The following is a 14,932-nucleotide window of genomic DNA, read 5'->3' on the forward strand; positions in this document are numbered from 1 at the left end:
GGAAAAAACCTGAAGTTAAAAGATTTCAGTTTCCAAGGCTGCTTACTTGAAGTATTTTAAAAACAACTTAGCAGCAGGGCCCTTCAGAGTGCTATATTCAGAACAGAATTTGCTCCTTGCTTTCTAATACTTTGAAAATGTAAATGATTTAGTGAGTCCTCACTGGAGTCTTAAGCAAAATGCAGGTTTTTTTTGTTAAAAACAAGGATGAAATTTCAGTGGAACAGAGGTAAACGTGCATTTAGCTGTACTAGTGATTTAAGAAAATACCCCCAACGAGTAACCCCAAACAATGCACCCTAATCACAGTGTTAAAGCTCCAAACTACAGGATGTCTGTGCTCCAACAGCTGCAGTTAACTCTTAATTTTATTGTATTTTTTTAAACATTTATCTACATTCCTGCACTGTGAAAATCAGCTTTCTCAAGAAAAAAAAAGAGAGAGAATGGCTAGTTTCAGGTAGTGCAGTAAGACTCAGTATAGCTCTTTTAATTTCTTTACACAGTAAACAGACTTCTATTTATACCAACACCCTGGTCTGTACTTTCTTATTTACATGAAACACTTTTACATATATACATGTTAGCAAAATACAGGGCATCTTCCCAGAACCAAATGCATTTCAGTTATATCTTTGTTACACAACTAGTGCTTTACAAAAAAAAAAAAGCCCACCTCACTTGTTTCCTTATGCACAATTATTCCATTCAGCTAATTACTAAAATAATCTTTCTTTCCCTCCCATGTAGTACTTTTCTGGTTTCAGAATACCATTGGCTCCAGACTGAAAGCTGCAATTCACTCTGGCAGTAAGGAAGAGGTTTCAAGAGTCCAGCTCCAATTGTTCTTGATTTTCACTGAGTCTTAACATAAGCTGTTGTTCATAATAAAGGCTCTTTGCATAGTTTATTTCTTGAGACAGCTTTACTGCAAGAACTTCAGATTTCACTTTCACCTGCAAAAAGAAAGGTGATTTTTCTTAATGTGGTACTTGCTGCCGCCTAAAGCAGAATGTATTTATTGTTTATTACTTCACTAGCTGAGGGGATTAGTTTTGAATTCTCCTGTAAAGAATAGAAATGTTTCATTGGAGACTCCTCAGTGCTGAGGCTGAAGTAAGGAAGAAGTGAGAGAGGGAGAGACAGGTAAACAGAGATAGATATTTTAGGATAAGAACAGAAACATCTTGCAATATATGAAGTTATTTCCTTTGCTTCCCCTCCTAACTTTTATCTGGCTTGTCTGTTTGGAATGTAAACTGACTTGGGTCAGGGGTGAGCTTGTAACCTTGCCTGTAAAACAGACCCCTGAGCAACTACTGTAGTGTAGAAAAAACCCCCTGTAATGGGTTTTAGAAGTGAGAGTTCTGATTAACTTTTACATGCATCACATAACCACTGTTTCCAATCTTAGATACTTGGCAGTAAAAAAATACTATGTACAGGAGGAGAAGAATCTATTTAAGCATGTATTGTAAAGTTAAAAGCCTTTCTCAGGTAAATTACCTACTGTCAGTTTTTTTAGATTTTACATACAGCTTTTCTCAGGAGTTTGGGGAGCAAGTTCTATTGTCACTAAACCTTTTGGGCAGTAGCAATTTTCACTGCTGACAGAACAAAGGTTTCATTGTTATGCAGCACAGGAAACCAAACACTAATGACTACAAACATTTCAGCACCAGCACACACCCCGAAGGAGGAAAGAAGGAATGCATGAAGGAAATCATAGGTGCTTGATCCTTACCATTGGTTTTTGTTGTGATGGACCTGGCATTGCTACACCACTGCTTTTATTGACAGCTTTCTTTGTCAGCTGTATATACACGTTCCCGTGGTCTTTGGAAACAAGGCAGTGGTAGAGATCATCATACTTGACTTCCAGGAAGATGGCCTCACGGTCTGTGTAATCACCACTCTTCAGGAAATAAACAGCTTTGGATGAGATGAGAACACAGTAGCTATCTATGTTCTCCACTGCTATGAAGCTGCAAAGAAGAAAAAAGGAAAAATTATTCACTTGAAGCTAAAAATAGTAAACTAATAAATGTCTTCACCTGTTATGCTTTGAGTGACCTTTAGAAGTCTTTTAGAAAAATTAATAGCATAACATGTACAATTCATCTGTATTTAATTTAAACTGTTCTAAAAATCAGGCTGATGAAGTACCCTCTCACCCAGTTAAAAAAGACCATGCTGTAAATCAAGTATTAGCACTAAATGCCTGGCTTTTAGCTTTGAATATTAAAAGGGCATATAAAAATATCCTTTAATAAGGCTTAAGCAATTTCCTTGCACTGGAACGTTGTAAGTCCTAGTACTGAACCTATTGCTGATATATGAAAGGTTTGCAGACATTTCTGACAAGAGCATTGTCCTTCTACACATTGTAAACCTGTGCTGCCTTGTAACACACCTCCCTTGCCTTTTAAAACAAAAACAAAGTTTAACCTGCTGCCTGGATCAGTAGCTAGAAAAGAGAAATTAGCTGTTTAACACTGGGGTGAAAGGTTAAGCAGCAAGCAGGTTTCCCCAGAGAGATTAGTCTGAGTGATGAATAGTAGAGGTAGAAAGAAGTGACTTAAGAATATTGAGAATTATGATAGCTGAAAAGGTTGATGTGTAAAAAAAACAAGAGTAAGGAACGCAACAGTGAAATAGATATTTCACACATGACTGCTTCTCCTGCACTTCAGATTTACTACTGAAATGAACCTCATTAGTGGTTTTTAAAATGCTGAAAAATTCAGAAAATTAAATACAAAATCCTAACAAAGATTCTCATGCTGTCAAGTATGTTCAAAATTACTATTTCCTGAACTGTTGCTTGTACAAATCTGTCTGCTGTTGTCCTAAGACGTTCTGCAAAATACTCTACTGTCTTTGAAATCAATGAAGATCGTCAGTACTGAGTGTTTTTGGTAGACAGAAAAGTTTGCCATCTCCAAAAGTATTATTGGCCACTTGAGTAACACTTTGCACAAATTACTCTGAGCTATATCCAAATAAACCCACAGCTATAAATGGAATAGCCAAAAATACTTCAAGAGGTCAGATCACAGTTTCTTCTTGTGGTATAAAAGAATAATTCAAGTAATTTTTCTATGAATAATCCTCTGAAAGATGATGTTCTGCACTGAACTTTTCTTTTCCCTGCACTCTGCCTCCTAGCCCTGCCAGCTGACATGTGCCCTCACTTCCCTAAACTCAGGAAAGGCATGGGGCTTCATCCTGGCTTAAACCAGGACATACACTTACCCAATTTAACAACTTACATGTACATCTAAGTGCTGAGAAGAGCACAGCCATCCTAATTAAAAGGCTGTGATGCACTTTGTCCAGTTCTAACATTGGATGAAATTACAGAGTTATGTTCCTTTAAGTAACACAAAATGGACAAAACCATCTATTTCAGCTGGAAAAATCCCTAGGTGACAGACACTGTTAACAAAGTTACTGAAACTAGCAACTGCCCCTCAGTTTTCTATCACAGTTCAAACACTTCAGGGTAAGGGTTTTTTTTTCCTCTGAAATACAAGTTAATTAGGATGGAGAGGAATATTTTTATGAAGTGTCATAGACAACAGTCTTAAAACAGAGCAGCATTTTGGCCTGCAGAACAGCAGTCATGTTCCTTAGGAGCACAGAAAAGCAAGTACAGCCTTCTACAGACATCCTAGCTTTGGCTCAGGTCAGACTTCACTAGAAATGGAACCAAAGGGAACTTGGTGGCACACTGGCTTTTCTTTGCTGCTTTTCCAGTGGGGAAAGAAGCTTGAAAGGTGATTACCAGAACCCCCCTCATACTGCATCACTGTCCTTAGAAACTGTCACAGCAACGTTGAGAAACTTGAGAAGGTTTTGTGTCCCCATACAAGCAGAGCACTGTTTTCTGATGTGTGGTACTACAGCCCACTATATGGGAACATCCAGAGAACTGAGGCACTGAAACCTACTATAAAGTTGAGTGGAAGCAACTGGGTAATCAGACTATAAGTTTGTATTTTCTCCTTATGAACATTAGCTTACAGATCTGATTTTCTATACAAGACTTTTACTGGTGTCATGTATGTATTTAGAGGAGTGGAAACCAAGGACAGTGATTTGACGATGAAGCACAAACATTAGCTAATTTGTAGTTCAAGTTCTACATTTTGTTCTAAGTTTGAGTCATGCATCATTACCCATTTTCTTTTTCCAACTGTTACATTCCTGTGTCTAGTTCTCAAAATGGATTTTTAACCTTTGAAGATACTACTTCAAGATACAACTTCTTTTTTATCCATACTTCTACAGTATTAAAAAGCTCTCTAATTAATAAAATGAAAATTAAATGAAACATGATCCAGTAGAACAAAGTAGAAGCAACCAGATCTCTAGAGAAATTGTGGGGTTTTTAACAACATCAGGAAGTAATTACACAATATTTTCCAGAAGTGAAACAGTGAGCCTAACTGGAAAAAAATGTGGAAACATTTAGTTAGAACAGTAGAGCAAGGTATTAAACCCCCTTTTATGGATTTAACTCTGAAGGAAAATATGCAAATAATCAGGTCTTTAAATGTGTTTCTGATTATGATACTAGGATAAAAGTCAGAGGCATAATTTTGTACTTATTTTCCATGACCAGAATCAATGTTTTCTTGTTGAATGATGTTCCCAAATGGTGAAAGCCACATTGAATGAACAGGGTGACTTGATGACAAAAGCCCACTGATCTGCTGCTTATGGGGTAGACTAGCAAAAAGTTTGCCTTTTTTTTTTTTTTTTTTCTTCAATCACAGATGAGATGGAAGCAACAGATTGCAAACTTCTTTAAAGGGAGATGGAAGCAGCAGATTGCAAACTTCCTGACAGGCAGCTGAAGGTACAGTCTGGAGTGGCACGTGGCTCTCTGATCACTGACACTGGTGAAGTCAGGCTGTTCTGCTGAATTGGTACCTCCCTCTTTGTGCTTCAGCAGCAGCAATTTTGCCTTGGTAGATTCTCTGATGGATAATAGATGCAAAACACAGTATCTATCCTACACTCACCACTACACAGCTGTTCAGGGACCTGTGGTAGAGAGGTGCTGAGTAAAGAATTACGCCAAGGCAACAAACTCGACACCTCCAGTAGGAACAAATGCCAAGATACATCTTCCCAGGTGTTCATGCTCTGTGGGGTTTTCATGTTCTCAACCCTGACCCTAATGACTCTCACACTCCGTTTCTAGTTGCTTTCGTGAACCCATATCCAGGGTATTCAAATGCAGATGTGCCTTTAGTGTACTACCCATGCAAATTATGGACTATTGACTTTTCTGGAGAAAAAAAAATATTTTGTTGGTTATTTTGGTCATTAACAATCACAGCTCAGGAATAACAAGTACTAGAGGCATCCAAGTTAGCTTCACTCACATCTAAACTGGAACCAGTTTGGTGTGCACTCGGTACAGGCCAGAGGTGGTTCATGTATTGCTGCCAGGGAGTCAGAAGCCACTCTACTAGGCTTTGGGCTGACAAAAATATAAGGTAAGAGCCACTAGTTCTGCCTGTATGGATGCTATGAAGGAAGAGGAGTACAGGGTTAAAACATGCACTTGTTTTCTCAATGCATGTGGAAGGTTGGACATGTATTATGCATGTTAAGTAGCTTCACGATTACATAGAAACTCACTGAGATATTTTTTTTAGTGATAGAAGGGAACTGGGGACTACTAGGAGCAGGAGTCAACAGATGAAGGCTGTAGTTCTGGATGTGCTGTGTCATCAATGGCAGCAACAACTGCCCCAAGGTAACCCTTTGGCACCTGCAGTCATGTTTGTAGACAGGAAGTGGACAAGCCACTGTGGAAGCCACCAGGTGCTCATGCTGTGCTGCTGATCAGTACCAAGAGAACAGAAACAAAATGTGTGTTATGTGTGCGTATGTAAAGCAGTGTTAGTGCCTCTTCCCCAAAGACATGAAGATATGATGGCAGCAAACAGAAGCACTTAAAATAACTGTACAAGTCAGCACTTACAACTCATCTTGGATGTTGTCTGTCAGTCTGAACAGCTGCTCTTGTCCTTCTGCTTGACTTTCTAAATAGCGGGGCAAGAGCCCTTGAGGTCCTCTGCAGCAGCGTGGCTTCCTCACTCTCTCTGCTTGTGTCCTGTGTGCAGAAAGGATGCAGAAGAAGTAGTTAGTGCAGCAGCAGAGCTTTGCCTTCCACTTAATCCTTTCAGCACAGAAAGTTGTGTTTATTTTGAAATAAGAGGTGTGACAGAGCCTTTAAAAATACAAGATCTTCAGAAATACAGATACAGTAGATTCTGTAATACCTGATCTGAAGACATGGTGCCTATTCACATAATGTTACATTTCAAAGAAATTATTCCCCCTCTTCTACAATTAATGGACACTGTGCTAAATTTAACAACAGGAAGAAACAACCTAAAGTGACGGTAATGTCTGCAGATTTTTGGGAGCTATTCATCAGCAGAATTCTCCTGATTTGACTGTGTCTTCTGACTTAGCTAAAGAAAATAGGAGTGCATCAACCTAGGCAGAGTGCACACTGCTGGACAGGGGCAGTGGTTTGGAAATTGAAGTGTTACAGAAATAGGAACATGCAGCTAAGACAACAGAAAAACCCACAGTTTGTTAGAGTCTCTGTGGTAGAGTTTAGCACACTTTACCTTTCTTGACGTAAAATCTATGACAAAACTACAATAACAAAAAATAAACACACGTGGCCTAACAGACCTCAGAGGTTAAGACTGGCTGCAGTGCTAAAGATCTGCACACTGGGTTCCTCCCTTAGCAGTGTTATGTTAAAAAATAATATTCTGAATCCCTTTAAGCTTTTGGAACACCCTGCCCCTGAAGAATTGTGTTACAGGCTGCCAAGCCCTGCACTGTTCTCCGTCCTTTCCCAACAGCATCACTCAGGTTTGCTGCATGTTTTTTCATCTCTCTTTCAGGCTACTGCTGTTACTAATTTCCCAAGCCAAATGCATCATTTTTGATTCGTGCTACTTCCCATCTCAGCACTTTGTAGCGATCCTATAGCATGAACTGCTTCCATCCTTTTTGATCAAAAGACAGAAAAAAATCCCATGTAACAATGAGTTTTCTTTTTAAGCTGCTTGGCAACAGCACACAAGAGTACTTGCCTCCTAAGCTTTGCTTTCTGCAGATGTTTTCTCCAGAGCCTTGTTTCTTTGTTACCTTTCCCTTTCAGCAGTCCTGCCCAGACCTGACACCCATGCACCCTCTTAAAAGTTGTTTTCCTTCAAGTCTTTGACACCCTTGCCTTTTAATGGTGACTGACTGTTTTTTTGTTTTGGTCCCTTCCCTTCTTGGCTGCAGTAAATGTTACTGGAACAGAATCTCTCACGTGTCATTCATGACTTAATATCACCTTTGCTGCTCTTCCATTGGGCAACTGGTCTCTCAGAGTGTGTTGGCTATCCTGGCAGAGAAAAACATCAGCTGATGTATTCTTAATGCATTATGACTATCTGGTAAGTTCTGATCTTGCTAATGAGATTATTACATCCCTGACCTGCCTAACAAGTGCCAGTGGCTCAGAAGCAGAGCATATCACTGATCTTTGCTGAGAGGAACTTCAGGAGAGACAAAAAGCTGTTGACTGCAGCTGAACTATGCTGGAAAGTCAGTTTATCAGCAGGGCTGCACAGCTTTCAGTTTTGGTTAGACATTTATTAGTTAATTACAGTGTTACACATCCAAGCTAAAAAATACCAGTATGAAACCTGCCATCTACTGCATGAAGTACTTAGTTTTCTCATATGCAAAAAGTGCAGTGTCTTAAAACTGTATCATTCTGTTGGCATTTCTAATCAGAATAACCCAAACACTAGGTAAACACGTGACTTCTACAACCCGAGTATGACTTAATAAAAATTAATAGCTTAAAGTTAGTTCACTGAATAACAGCACTATGCAGTGGTTAGAACTTCACTACTAAGTGCTACAGCTCCAGAGCAAGTCACCTCTGCTGCCCCTTAGGTTGTTTAGACATAAACAGAATTAATCTGTACCAGACAGTTACACAGCAGTATCTTTCTGACTCTACACCAGCAGTGAACAAGTAAGTGCCTCCTTTTATCTATTAGATTCTTACAAAGCACTAAACAAAAGTATATGCTTGCCTTCATGAGATGCAAAATGTTGAGGCAAAGTGCCAAAGAAATTAAAGGGTTCCAAGCACTGTAATTCACATCTTGCTGTTGGTCCTGCTTCCTAACTTCCAAAAGCAGTAAAATGGCAAAATGCCCCCATGAGCTGTTAGACCTCTCTACAGCACCTGTAGCTTCTGTTGACAAGTTTAAAGACTGAATGTCTGAAGCATGATGTACAGCTTTTAATTAACTATTGCCCTTTTCACTTAGGCACTTTCCTATTATGCATTCAAAAGAGTCAAATAACCATCCACATGGGAGTGAGTAACAACACTGCAGACCAGTTTTCACACAAGTTGTCTTTCACATCAGCATTCTGCTGTACTATCTTCTGTAGAACTGTGAGAAGAGACACCTGAGGCATTGCAAGGCTGCTGTAAAAATCAGGGGAAAACAGCCTTTTCATCCAATGTATCCCAAGGAAATGTAACATTTTTTCTGCCTTAGGAGATCATAGAGAAAGTACTAGTACTGCAAAAGCACTAGGGGCCACCATGAATTTCTGGGAGACATGGTGATTTCTGAGTTGTGGGTTTGGCTCTTGGTTTTTTTTAGGTTTTGTTTTTTGTTTTAAAAGGGAGGAAGTACTGAAGAGTACACTGCTTCCTGCACTCACTGCTCCTCCATGCTAAAATGTTCATCCTGGTGATAAAAGATAATTCTCATTTGGTGCTAAGAAGGTCAGCTGCTTTTCAACTACGTGCCACTGCAGCCAACATAACTTGCATTGATTAGCTCCATCAGCCCCTTGGCAAAGTGGTCTGTTTGGTCTGAACAGCTAAAAACATTCCACATGACTTGATTTTTTTAATCTAAAAATTTGTTCTACTGTCTCAAGTTACGTTCTGTAAATAATAAGCAACACTGATGAAATACAAAAAGCTGAAGATTTGTAAAGCAGAATAAGCAGTGGTGTGCCCACATCTGTGTTACATTAAACATGCACTCAACAGATTTGCTCATTCTTTTTTAATAAGCACACAAAGGCAATACAAGACAGAAATGCCCTCATGTCTACTAGTCACAGCAGGGAAGAGTGCTGCTGAATGAAGACACAAAGAGATTGGAAATGGTGTCAGAAGGTTGAGGCACACACTCCAGTTCTCTACTGTTCAGACAAAGCTGAACACTGGAGAATCTCATTTCAGATGGCTGTGTGCACACTAAAAACAGTTAACAGTGTTAATTGGTTGGCTTTTGCTAACAGTTCACAGAATTCTTGTGATTTGTGATCTTGTGATTTAGTTGACCAGTTTTAAGCCAGAAGTTTTTTAATCAAACTTATCACTGAGCCATTGGTAAGGAAGTTGTTCAGATATTATTAGTGGCAATTATTTGCCAACTTAGATTAAAAAAAAACTAGAAGAAACATTAGATGTTTTAAACAATTTTTTTTCCCTGGTCCTTCACTACACATCTACCCTTCTCAGGTTTATGCTGCCAGATACATAGATATGATTTCTGCTGAGGTGCATAAATTCACAGTGTTTTTGAGAACAGTAACTGTTGATCACCTCTGAGCATCTTTTAGACCTAAAAAGTTTCCTTAAGGTGTACCTAGATTGCTTTGACAAAAACATTCAAAATGAAAATCAGAAGATATCAAACTACATATCAAACAATGATAGTCTGTGAAACAAAACACTGCACTTCTAAAGTTATATACAAATAAAAGTGTGGTTTTGCTATTGCATCTTTCAGTTTCCTTAGTATCACACCCAGAATTACTACTCGGAATAAAAAAACTTTAGGAAATGTAGCAACTTCTCCCAAGAGAAAAAAGCAACAAGGAGAAACCCTTTGACAGACACAGCAACCACTAGAACTTTAAATAAATTTAAAATGTGTCTGTGGAATTTCTAATCTGTCCTCTTGGTAAGAGAGCAGCACTGGCAACTACTGATCTGTTCAAACAGCCCAACTTGAGCCACATGTACAGATTCTGATCCAGTCAGGAGAGTGAAGAACACCCCACATCCTGCACCCACAACAGCTCTAAGTGCAAGGAGATGCAACTCTGTCACCTGAAGGCAAGATTTAATGGAAGAGGCTCTTCACAGGGACTTCACCTGCTGCAGTGCCTGCCTGTCAGCAACCCCCAGGTCCCTGCTAGCTGACAAGGCAACTGTGCACAGCAGCCAGGTGAGCCTCCAGAGACCCCTCTGGCCACGGGGCTCTCCCCCACGCTCTCTAGGAACAATCCTCTTCAGCAAACACAGTTCTTGCTGCCAAAACTCCCAGCAACTGTCATCAGTGTGTCACATTCATAAAGGTGTTCCAGTTTAACAGCCTCATCATTCCAACTCATTTAAAGCAGTAACTTACTAGTTCTACTTCAGCTCAAATTCTATCAGTGTTTCCACTGTAAACTTGTTTTTTCAGCTTTGCATAAAAGTTATTGCTAAAAGCCTGCTCTGGGCTGTAACTTGGCATACTGACTTTCAGCCTGGGAACAATTTTTAACCCCTTGAAATAATTATAGAACAACCTTAGTTCAAACAAAGGAAAGCTGGCAGGTACTGAAGCCTATGAAACAAGTCAATGGCTGCTAGTATTTTAAAGAAATAATATCAAGCCTGTTACTTACTTGGCTCTGAAAAAGGTCTGGTTCATAAATACAGGGAGTGCTTTGTCTAAGGAGGCTTTAGTGCATTGCAGACATCAAGAAGTGACTTAATCTTACACATTAAATGAGGAATAGCCCGACATCTTCTATCAGAAAATATACAACTAAAATACCTGCTACAGTTGGACGAGTTCAAGACTGAACTGCACGTGCAGCCTTCTGTAAGGATCACCATCCCATGCACATGATTTCCACAAAACCCAGGACAAGACAGTACTTGTCTCACAGTGTGTAATGGGGAGGACACAATGTACAGCATAGTCGGAACTGCCAGAATCAATTAAATGCTAAACAACATATACCTTAAAGTTCAGCCATCACAGCAACAAACTACAGATGATACAATCAGACCAGAGGGAGAGCAGATGTGTGGCACTGCTGGCATGGTCTGTACTGTGTATCACACCTTTGCAAAATAATAAAACTCCAGTTTCCACAATTCTTTCCTCTCTGATGTACTTTCTCTGTAGTTTGTATAATGTTCAAGCCTCGTGATAAGCAAAGCATCTCCAGTATTTACTAAGCATAAGGGGCCAGACTGTTAGTTTGTACTCCATGTTTGAGAACTTCCAGTGACTTGGGCCCATGTTCCAGCGTGACTGCAAGCAGAGTAACTATTTCAAAGGGTAACTGTAGTGGCCTCCTTCCCACTGCTGGACTTTGGGGGTGCAGCTCCCAACAAGCAGATCATTTCTTGAAGACCTGACACCTGAACCCAGAGATCTGGCACAGCTCTGGGATGGAATCATTCACCAGTTCAGCCACAGATGCTTTTAAGATGTGTTAAAAATGCACCCGTGGTGCAGTCCATCCAAGTGTTGGATCTGGCATCAGAATATCTCAGTTAGATGCAAGAATGTGTAAAATCACAAGCCAGACAGCTCCCTGCTGACTGCATATCTGAGGAAGCTTATATGCGCCGTTTATTCCAGCAAATGCATGGAATATATTGTGCTTGTTAAATGTGCTCCCAAAATGCTAGTTTCAGGCAGAAACATGGAAATAAATGGTGCCTAGGGTACAAACCTCCCACTTACAGTCAAATCCCTCCTCTTTTGAGGGATCTACCAGCTCAGATACTGAAGACCTTTATGTGACCCAATATACTTTTAGGGCAACTACAGCATGCTGAAGAAGCAACTGTTTATCACGGAGATTGGTCCTGCCAACTTCTGGGAGATGCAGCCTTTCTGCCCCCTTCCCCTTTCTTTTGTATACAAGGTCAAAACAAAACTGAAAACTTCACTGGATTTAGGATTGTACACAACCTCTTCAGGCTCCAAGTTGAAAAGAAAGTAAGAAGTGCTTAATTAAGACAGAAAGAAGCACTTCTTCAAAACCAGCAGAGCAGCAGATGTACTCACCCAGATGGCACATTCTTGTGACAGCCACACTACAAACCCAAGACCTGGGTAAGCTGTATGTGCTGGTGTGCCAGACAGCTGCTGGGCCCTGACAGCACTGCTGCTGTGTGCATCCACTAGCACTTGCTCCTTGGACCTTCCTCCACCTCTGACTCCAACAGCCACGCAGCAAACGGACACTTTTTGGAGCACTTTGACATCCTCAAGCTTAAATTAACAAACTGTAATACTGCCATCTCAGTTTCCAGTCTCTCCCAGACTCTTCCTGTACTGATTGCAGACTGACGAGTACAGTTGTCACCTTAAAGGTCCCTGTCTCACAAATGTGTTGAAAAATGCTCTCATTCACCTTCTGACTCCATGCAAGAGCTACAGTTCCTGCAGGGATGTCTTGCAAACACCTATCTGAAAAACATGAGCTGAACATGCCTCAGTGAAGATTAAAGGGTCATAACACTACTCAGCCTCGGGGCACAGGGCCTTCCAACTCCTGAACACAGTCTGCTGTAGTAGATGGAGCATTAGTCTTCTGTGCTAATGTTTATAATGGCCCCATCAAAACCCATAAGTGCTGGCCAAGCAATGCCCAGTTTGTTGTAAATGCAAACATGGCCACTTTACTTCGAGTGTAACATACTGTGTGTTAACAGAAATGCTTCCATATTGTACTTCTACCTTTCTGTGAAAGGAAATCCTCTTCAGGGAAGAAAGCAAACCAGAGGCCCCTACCCAGCACCAGGACATTAACTGCTAGGTGTGCATGAAGAGCTGTGTGAAATGAACTAGGATGACTGCATGTTTTCTCTTCAGACTCTCCTTTGTATATTTTCAGTTAGTACAACTAGGCCTGCAGCAGGCACAGCAAAGTCCTCTTAGCACAGACTTCACCTAACAAAAAGCTACTCAGAAAGTTTGTTTTGATTTTTAAAGTTGCAAGAGCAATTCAACTGGCTGTACTTACAAAACTGATAAAGAGTGTTCCACATGTTAACAGCAACATTAGGTGGAGAAATTATCTATAAAAATACCAGCCACATGCTAAATGAGGTGACATCAAGGCAATAAATAGCTCCATCTGTATGAAAGAGTTTGTAGAACAACCCAGAAGACATCTCTGAACAAAAAAGCAGCTACCTATGGATAAAATAGTACTGAAAAAAAAGTGGCTTGGATTTTTTCTTTTTTTTAAAAAAAGATCAGTTTTACATATTTTTCTTGGATCACTTTATAAATCTGCTGCACGTTAGAAATCAGACACACATGTATTTTTTCCAAGTAAAGAAAGTCGAAGGTTTACATTTTTAATAGCAATGTGACTATTTCTGAATGGCAGCAGTATATATTACATGCAGTGTGAGAGGGTTAAACAGGACAGCCTCAACTCTTTATAAACTTTTGCCCTCTGGATATGTACTCATTGGCTGCTGTACAAGACTTGAGCTGTATTACACGCCTTAACGATATGGTTCAACTGTCGGTCAGGCTCGGGGCCTGGCAATAGGCCAGACCGCAATCAATGGGACACAAACCTCCCCCTTTCAGATCATCACGAAGGCTCATATTATCTCCTTTTTGTCGTGCTGGTTAAATTTATGGAGCAGAACCCCGAAGCTGCATTCCTTGGCTTGGGCCGGCCCACGCGGGCCTCCCTTTGTTTGGTACTGTAAGCGAGGCGTGCTTTGGAGGATTGCAGGGTTGTTAGTTCAGGCACTGACTGTTTGCTCATGACTGAAATGAAAAGAGTTCAGTGGAAGGGCAAAAGGACAGCACAAGTGTAAAACCCCATCCCAGCAGGCCCTGGGCTTCCATCTCCAGCCTCCGGACTAGGACTGAACAGAAAAGCTCACTTCATGACAAAGGAAGAAGTCTGTCTAGTACCAGGTAAACAGCCCGGCAGCGCCTCGGCATGTACCTTGCCACGAGGACCCCGCTCCCAAGTAAGCCTGGAATTACCACATAAATATGAACCTCAGCTAAGCTGGCGTAAAACACTGCTTAGAAGTGGTGTTGGTTTTAAAGCAATGCTGGCTCTCTTCATTTAAAAAGAAAACCTGTCAGTACAAACAGTCCTACCAGTCCAGCCACATGGTTTAATGTTTCTGCCTTTTTAAGCATGTGGAGTAACCTCAGACAAGCCAATGTCCTGATACTTCTGGCTGGGAGGAAGACATAGGAAGTCCTTCTACTATGACACAAAACTACTGGAAGTACAGTATATAGAAGAGAAAAACAGTTACATTTTGTATACAGTGTGTTTCCTGCATCTTTATATTTGGTCTTGGCACAGAAAAAGTCCACCTTTGGGTATGTTCAGATATTTTCTACTTAAAGCTTTATTTCTGTGGTAATTTAAGGCCCCTTCCTGATAAAGGTCACAAAATTAAGGATATAGGGAAACCCTTCATGTGATCTCAAGGCAAAATCATCTGGAGTGAAAGCAAATGGAAAGGCAGCTTGAAAGAATATTCCAAAAATACACATGAGAAACAACCACACAGCAAAGCACAAGGACTCCTACAGATTATGCATCTAACACAAGGTACCCGTGTACTTATTCTCTGATACAGAAAAGTATCTGTGCTTACCTCCATCAGTGTAAGGCCAGTAAAATCATTCCCAGAAAGCTGCCCCAGACCTGCTGTACCAGACTTCACCCCTTTGGCACAAGCAGCAGATATTTCAGGACATGAGGTCATAAAGCAGTTCATGCCGTTTGTGCTTTAGTAAATAAACAAATGCTATATTCCTAGCCCATTACAACAGTTCCATCTTTC

At 40.4% G+C, this 14,932-nt stretch overlaps 1 protein-coding gene across 2 annotated transcripts in view; it reads right to left on the minus strand.

The window, feature by feature from the left end:
• Positions 1-464: 464 nt before the first annotated feature.
• Positions 465-14,932, minus strand: part of VPS13D (vacuolar protein sorting 13 homolog D (S. cerevisiae)) — a 104,119-nt gene continuing 89,651 nt past the window's right edge. For both annotated transcript variants that reach the window (XM_010005122.1, XM_010005121.1), the window contains 3 exons: positions 6,002-6,133; positions 1,745-1,985; positions 465-956 (listed from right to left, as the gene is read on the minus strand). In XM_010005122.1, coding sequence (XP_010003424.1) covers positions 825-956; positions 1,745-1,985; positions 6,002-6,133 — 505 coding nt within the window. In that variant the 3' untranslated portion in view covers positions 465-824. The remainder of the gene's footprint in view (positions 957-1,744; positions 1,986-6,001; positions 6,134-14,932) is intronic.

This window comes from Chaetura pelagica, unplaced genomic scaffold, assembly GCF_000747805.2.
Source record: "Chaetura pelagica isolate M959 unplaced genomic scaffold, ChaPel_1.0 scaffold159, whole genome shotgun sequence".
Classification (NCBI taxonomy): Eukaryota; Metazoa; Chordata; class Aves; order Apodiformes; family Apodidae; genus Chaetura; species Chaetura pelagica.